This window comes from Piliocolobus tephrosceles, unplaced genomic scaffold (genome assembly GCF_002776525.5).
Source record: "Piliocolobus tephrosceles isolate RC106 unplaced genomic scaffold, ASM277652v3 unscaffolded_40853, whole genome shotgun sequence".
Lineage (NCBI taxonomy): Eukaryota > Metazoa > Chordata > Mammalia > Primates > Cercopithecidae > Piliocolobus > Piliocolobus tephrosceles.
The window spans coordinates 1-8368 of NW_022325258.1; the positions used below are offsets into that span (position 1 = coordinate 1).

The 8368-nt window shown below is 37.3% G+C and overlaps 1 protein-coding gene across 1 annotated transcript; it reads left to right on the forward strand.

The window, feature by feature from the left end:
* Positions 1 to 6: 6 nt before the first annotated feature.
* On the forward strand, positions 7 to 8171 carry LOC113223324 (all-trans-retinol dehydrogenase [NAD(+)] ADH1B; the record flags this gene model as incomplete). Its single annotated transcript, XM_026452799.1, has 7 exons — positions 7 to 63; positions 645 to 783; positions 2555 to 2642; positions 2740 to 2959; positions 4764 to 5024; positions 7314 to 7449; positions 8033 to 8171. Coding segments are annotated over exons 2-7 (983 nt in total), but the record flags the coding sequence as incomplete, so codon positions are not given.
* Between the last annotated feature and the right edge of the window lie 197 nt (positions 8172 to 8368).

Below are 8368 nucleotides of genomic sequence, written 5' to 3' on the forward strand. Positions count from 1 at the left end.
AAACCCTTTTCCATTGAGGATGTGGAGGTTGCACCTCCTAAGGCTTATGAAGTTCGCATTAAGGTGAAGTATTTTTCCATTTGTATTTCATTTTACATTTAAAAAACTCAGATAATATTAAAATGGAAACATCAAAAAATCCAGTAAGAGGCATATCTTATATGATCATCCAGAAAAACAAAATTACATTTGTTGTCAAGGAAAGGTATAAATATAAATTTTAAATGTCTAAAAAGTGATCAAAGAGTACATACAGTATAATTCCAGTAAAATACAAAAGAATGTATATGTTTGTACAGAAAAAAATTCCAAAGGATACATATCAAGACTTCAAAATCAATTAACATTATTTTCCATGTGTTACTTTGCTATTTCTACTTCTGTTTTTTAAAGCGTGCATTCTTGTATAAGACTTAAATATTTCAGATTATTCTGAATTGTTTAATTCAAGAAGGGAAGGTAGAGACGGATTTTAGACTGAATAACCTTGAGGATAAACCGAATCTTTCATATTTAGGAATAGTAGGGAGTATTAGCAAAACCTTTGAATACATTTTAGAAGCACAATTTCAGGAATTTGGGTATGTTAAATTTATCTAGCTACAATCTTTTCTGAATCTGAGCATCTTCTCTTTATTCTGTAGATGGCGGCTGTAGGAATCTGTCGCACAGATGACCACGTGGTTAGTGGCAACCTGGTGACCCCACTTCCTGTGATTTTAGGCCATGAGGCAGCCGGCATCGTGGAAAGTGTTGGAGAAGGGGTGACTACAGTCAAACCAGGTACAGGATTCACACTCAGGGAACACGCTTGGTTCACCATCCCAGGATTTCCCAGCCTGGATGAGGAAACCGAGGCAACGAGAGACAAAAGGGCTTGCAGAAGGTCACCGCACAGCCAGGACTTCAGGGATTTCCTCTTTCCCTCTCTGCCTCCCAGACTCAAGCATGTATGTCTTCAGACACACATGTATTCTACCCTTCAACCATTATGTACTGAGCATCTGCTAGATGCCAGGCACCAGATTAGAGCCTGGATATACGTGAGGATCAAAAGGGACACAGTGCCTACCAGTGTGGCATTCATAACCTAGTAACTTCCATGTTAGTGTTGCTGAACACTGTCTTCTGTCAGGGCTCAGACAGAAGTAGAAACGGGAGGAGGGAAAAATCTTAAATATAGAAACTGTTCTGTGCTGAGTTCACAAAATGGAGGCTGCGTGGTTACGGCTGAATAAACATGACCTTTTCTTAGGTGACCTATGCTGCTCCTTCACCAGTTTCCTCTTCCAACATGTTCTCTCTTCCTGAGCATGGAATCAATGAAACAGGCTAGGTGAAAGGAAATGAAAGAAACATAGAAGGAAACGTCCCACCATCAACAATATCTGCCTTATTACCTTTAGCCATGCTTAAATGCAACTGGTTACAGATTACTAATTATTTTATCTTCAATATTTATTTTACCCTAATCTTACATATTAATATAAATACTTTTAGAAGCAAAGGGTTAAAAACTAGGACATTGCCATACTATCATTTTCACATAAACTTTACCTATAAAATGTTAATGCACCAACCATTTTTCTTGATCATGTGAAATGTATAGCATAGGTGATTAAAAATTAAAATTACGTTTAATTCTTAAAAATCACTTTAGCCTGTAGATTCACCCTGCCCCCTTACCAAATACCAATTTAAACTGTGAACAGAAAATAATAAAATAAACTGTCCAAATTATGTTTTAGCTCTATTTCCTTTAGCTAGAAATAAATTAACAACAAAATGACAGCCTTGCTTTTTACCCCTACTCCCTCCACCATAACAGGAAAAGTAGATAATTCACAAATTATCAGCTAAAAATATTTGTAAGTCAATTCTTATCCTAAAAGAAAGTGCCTAACTTGTTGTGAAGGGCTGAAGCTTTCAGAGAAATTTCTGGAATTCTTCTTTGTCCCATTTTTGTTAGTTTTTCTGGTTAAAAAAAAAAAAAAAAAAAAAAAGAAAGAAAGAAAAAACACCTAGGATTTTTTTAAAGCATTCATTTCATTAAAAAGATAAGCACAGTCACTTTGAAAAGCCAAGAATTGATTCAAAATTCTCGTATGTATTGTAAATCAATATTTTACAAAATACCAGATCTTCCCAATATCTACGGGCCCTATAATAGACGACTTTCAACTAAAATTTATATTTGTAGTAAGAATATTTAAGATTTAGTTAGTTAAGGTTTAAATAAAATGATATTTGCAAAGCCTCCAGGAGAAATCAGTACACTGCGTAAAAGTTAACTATTAATACAGAGGAAGCAATTTTTTTAATTTGTGGGGTCTCCCACATTTGCGTTTTCTCTTTAGGAATCCTCAGGCACTTATAAACCCAAACTGAAAACAATGCTGTGGCAGGCATTGAAAGTGACATAGTTATGATCAAACTCTATTCCTTAAAGACTGTTAAAGAAACATGCTTCTAATCAATACACCTGAGCTTTAAGTTTTTGCGGTATTAATTCCTGCATAGAAATTTAAGAAGAACTTGTTTTTTTCTTCCCCAGGTGATAAAGTCATCCCGCTTTTTACTCCTCAGTGTGGAAAATGCAGAGTTTGTAAAAGCCCAGAAGGCAACTACTGTTTGAAAAATGAGTAGGTTTCTGATGCTCTCTTTGCACAGACTTTGAGTTTGCACATTAGTTATAGTCCTGTCTCAAGTCTTTGTGTGTCTGTATATTGCACTGCCCAGTTTGAGCAATCCTCGGGGGACCATGCAGGATGGCACCAGGAGGTTCACCTGCAGGGGGAAGCCCATTCACCACTTCCTTGGCACCAGCACCTTCTCCCAGTACACGGTGGTGGATGAGAATGCAGTGGCCAAAATTGATGCAGCCTCGCCCCTGGAGAAAGTCTGCCTCATTGGCTGTGGATTTTCGACTGGTTATGGGTCTGCAGTTAATGTTGCCAAGGTGGGAATGACAATGGATGAGAAAACTGCTTACCTGCAGACTGTCAGGAACCAAAAGAGAAGCAATTTCTTGCAAGAATCATAGATTATTTCTGTAGATTTGAAGTGTCGATTATGAGTAGAAAAACGGCCCAGAAAGAATTGAGAGCACATGCTAGAAATTTCACCAATGTATTGCAGATAAAAAGTTGTTAAGAGTAAAGATGTCATTTACAATAATTTGTCTTCTGAATTTGCTGTTTATGGAAGCATGAAATTTTAGGCCTGAGAACTCATTTAGTAATTCATTCAACAATTAGAGAGCACCTATACATGCCTCAGGCACCAGAGTTTCTGCTAGCTTCTGACATAGCAAAAGTAAATGAAATAAGCGTTTGCCCTTGAGGAGCATCTAGTCTGTGGATCCTCTACTCCCAGAATTAGGATCAACAGTAGAGTCCAAAACCTTACCTGATGCACTTCCAAACCAAGGCTCACCCACTCTGTGGATTCTTACACGGAAAGTAATGAAGCTTCAGTGATGCGTAATTCACTCATTATGGGATTTCACTGCTAAAACTAACTCCCCTGCCATGAGCACACACATGTACTTCAGAAGTGGTAAATTTCAAGCGGAAATTCTTTAAAGGCTCCTCATCTGAGTAGGCTGAAAATCTAGTAGTATGCTTTATTTTATGAAACCGAGGTCCAGAGTTATAAAGATATTTGCCCAAAGTCTCAGTGCTGAGACTAAAATATCTTTTTAATATGAGAGATGAGATTAAAATACCTTTTTCAATTCTCCTGCTGAATCTTAGCTCGCAATACATAATTATTAGTGTTTTAAAATCACAGTCACAAGTCTTGTATTTTTCTAAGTAAGGTAGAAAATGGTGTTGTCCCCATAGTATGAATAACACTTGGTGAATGAATGAGTGAATAGATACCCTTAAGGGAATATAAGGATGAGATTACAGGAAAGCATGTTACCCACAATGAAGACTGACTGTGGGAGACTAGGTTTAATAAATAATCACTAGCCAACCAAAAAAAAAAATTCAGAAGGCATCTTTTCCAAATTTCTGACTTTAGCACTTAGTGCCTTGTTCAGTGCCTCATCCGTGTTAGCAGGTGGTCAAAGAGAGCCTACCCAAGACAGAAGATGAGGCTACTCATAACAGTAGATTGTATTTATTATTGACATATAGACAAACGTTTCATTGCTGTGTTGTCTGCTAGAGTATTTTTAAAGCAGGGATATACTGATCACAACTACTGAACATAAATGAACCAAGGCATTAATTACTGAGAGTTTAAGTGGAATATTTTTCAGTCTCCTGGAGTAGCCTTTTCCACTTATTTTATTTTCCAAATATTGCCTTGGTGTATGTATGAGATATTGAAGCTGACTATCATGGGATTTCAGCAATTGAGAGTCCCTTCAAGACTATAATCACTGCCATCTGGATCTCAAAGATCATCCAGTCCCCTGGTTCCCAGCCTAACTTTCCCATTGGAGTCACCTGGGTACTGAGTTCCACCTGCAGAGATTCTCATTTAATTGACATGGGCTGTGACCTGGACAGTGGGATAGTTTGTAAAGCTTTCCAGATGAATCTAATATGCATCAGTTTGAGAACCACTCAACTAGTTCATCCCCTTGAATTTAAAAATAAAGCAACTGAAGCCAGAAGAGGTTTTGATAAAAGGTTGGACAGAAGAGTCTAAGTAGCTCTTGATAAACACGTAGACATGGCACTTTATAAAGCTTAGGCACTTTCTAACAATCATTACTGAATTCATTTTTGCATTCTCTGAAAGTATAGGTCACCCCAGGCTCTACCTGTGCTGTGTTTGGCCTGGGAGGGGTCGGCCTATCTGCTGTTATGGGCTGTAAAGCAGCTGGAGCAGCCAGAATCATTGCGGTGGACATCAACAAGGACAAATTTGCAAAGGCCAAAGAGTTGGGTGCCACTGAATGCATCAACCCTCAAGACTACAAGAAACCCATTCAGGAGATGCTAAAGGAAATGACTGATGGAGGTGTGGATTTTTCGTTTGAAGTCATCGGTCGGCTTGACACCATGGTATGTACCATGACATGCCCTGAGATTTCTGCCTCTGCAACCTGGAGGATGCATTTAGGCTGCAGAATATATGTTTTATATATAAAGGATATTTTTAATGATGAATGGAAATTTCCCATCATCTGTTACCTGGCTTGTTTAATTTTTGTTATGAGAAATCTTTTCTTCCATCAAGTATGCAAACCTGTCTCAAGTCATATTTCCTCTAGAGGAAAAGAAAAGGGCTTGTTTTTCTTAACTGAGCAATTACAGATTTACTTTATTAATTTTTAGTTAAAAACTGTAAGTTCAAGTAAACATAAATAATACAAATTCTGTTCTCAAATTGAAATGTTTTCTCTCCCACATTCTTAAAAAAATGGTTTAATAATTTTGCATATGTTCTTAATAAATTCCAAAATTTAAACATGTTACTATTTGAGCAAAAGAAATAAGCAATTTTAGGCCAACGCTGTTTTATTAACAAAAATATGTCCTAAGAAAATTGACTGCTTTGAGACATCACTGTATTTTATCACAGAAACTGGACAGTGCCTGGCACATAGCTAGTACCCAATACTAGTTGGACTGAATACTTTGAAAAGTCAACAGTCTCTACTAAAAATACAAAAATCAGCCAGGTATGGTGGTGTAGCACATACCTACAATCCCAGCTACTCGGGAGGCTGAGGCAAGACAATCACTTGAACCTAGGAGGTGGAGGTTGCAGTGAGCCAAGATCGCACCATTGCACTCCAGCCTGGATGACATAGTGAAACTACATCTCAGAAAAAAAAAAAAAAAAAAAAGAGAGAGAGAAAAAAGAAAAAAAAAAGAAAAGTCAGTAGACTTTACCACCCAGAAAGTTCAAAAGCTATGCATCTCATAGCATTGTTTACAGATTACATGAGACAACGCATGTGATATACTTAGCACAGTGCTGCCTGTCATATGGTAAGCTCCCAATAAACATCAGCTTTTTTTTTTTTTTTGAGACAGGGTCTCACTCTGTCACCTAGGCTGAAGTGCACTGGCATAATTATAACTTGCTACAGCCTCAACCCCCGGGATTCTAGCGATTCTTCTACCTCACCCTCAAAAGTGCTGAGAGTATAGGCACGAACCACCACACCCAGCCTCAGTTGGCATTATTGATATGAAATACTATTTCCAATCTTGCAGTGCTTACATCACCTTTGGCTTATTACATGGTATTTCTTCCAAACAGTTACAAATATCAATTGCAGTGGGAAACACATCTCTACCTATATTTCACCTACCCAGCATTCTCTAGAATCCTACTCAAAAAGTCTCCAGAAACCAACAAATTTCCATTGCTGAGGTTTTCTAGAAGGTCCAGCAGTGTGGGTAACAGGGAGTGACACCATAAGATCAAAGCTCTCAGCAGCCTCGGCCTGGAACAGATGCCACAGAGGAATAAAATGTCAAAAGAATTCAACTTTTTCCAGGACTACAGCTTTTCTCCTTATGTTCTTTTTCTACATTTTCATCCATTTTCTCATGTGGAACTCGAGTATACCTTATCTCAAGATACCAAATGTCTGACACCCACATGTTCTGAGGATGTGTGGTCTTCCAAAGGTCAGGATCCAAAATCAAAGAACTAATCATTATATACCTACGGGGATCCTAAACCATTTTCTAACTACAGAACATGTTCCAGAAGCTGACTGGAAAACATTTTCTGAACTGTCTCTTGAGGTTTCCAAATAATCAGTGTATTTTAATGTAAAACCAATATGTATTTGGGGAGGTAATAAAACAATATTTAAATTTATGTCCATTTGAGAAATGGACAGTAGAATAGGAATCCACTTAAGAGGGAGACCGTCAAGTGGACAAGAGACAAATTGCAGTGATATAATCGTTTATCTTGTTCACCGTCAAAATATCTGGTTGAAAGTACTGGGTTCAAAATACCTATGTAATAAATCAATGAAAAATGAATTAACCAGCTCACAGATCACCTGAGAATTATGTGATGATGAAATTTTATGCTTTATGTATGTTTATAATGATGCCTGCCTCGTTATTCCTTTATTAGGAAGAATTAAGTGCGCTCCAATTTATTCATCCATTCTTTCATTAAAAAAAAAAAAAAAAACACTTTCTGGGCATTTCCTAAATCCAAAGCACTATCCTATGCAAAAAGGAATGAAGGAGCAAAAGACATGATCTCTTTCCTCTACACACTCACAATCCAGTTAAGCCTATTACATGATATTGTGCATTATGAGTAGGAACTATGCGACTCCATGTTAAAGATGCCAAATATTCACTTTATTCCAGATGGCTTCCCTGTTATGTTGTCATGAGGCATGTGGCACAAGTGTCATCGTAGGGGTACCTCCTGATTCCCAGAACCTCTCGATAAACCCTATGCTGCTACTGACTGGACGCACCTGGAAGGGGGCTGTTTATGGTGGTATGTAGTTGGGCTCAAGTGCCAAATTCTCATTAACATCAATATATCTCTACTTCTACAATTGACAAGGTGAGTTTTGAAGACAAATCAAAAATAAATTAAAATTCCTTTTCTATCTACAGTCTCCAAATCAACTAGAGATGGAAACAATGCAGACAGAAGGTCCCAGTATAAACTTTTCTGTTGTCACCATAACCCAGGATCTTTCATCTCCATCTGTTTTTGTACTTGTGACTGTGTAAGGCATGGACATTTTCAGTAGAACATGGAAATCTACAACAATATTTCATATCTACACCCAAATTTAGAGAACTGATAAATTTGCTCCTCTACTTTGGGCATAAACATATGTAGTATTATTTCTATGTGAGAGACAAAAGAACTAAGAAACTTTGTTTAACTGTGATTTTTTTTTTATGTCAAGGCACTGTAAAAGCATATTGAAGTACTCCATCTCTTCTTATCCTCAGTTATAGCAGTCTGGAATGCAGTACCTCTTCTAAACTTTCATTTATATGGAAAATCTCTTCAATTCTTCTACTGACCCTGGTCGAATCCAACAATGATACTGTCTTCTTTTCAGGCTTTAAGAGTAAAGAAGGTATCCCAAAACTTGTGGCTGATTTTATGGCTAAGAAGTTTTCACTGGATGCATTAATAACCCATGTTTTACCTTTTGAAAAAATAAATGAAGGCTTTGACCTGCTTCGCTCTGGGAAAAGGTAGATTTAAGTTAGTTTTCTGTTTTTCTTTTTTTTTCTACTACAGGGGATTGTCTAGCAGAGAATGAAAAAGGTGGAAGGATGAGAAAAATAGTCTCTTGGTTTTCCATTACCTGTTCAGTCTTTGCATGGAGCACTTGTAGGATCATACTGTGAGAAGCTAAAAACAGTTGCTTTGCATTTCCTATTCTGCTGAA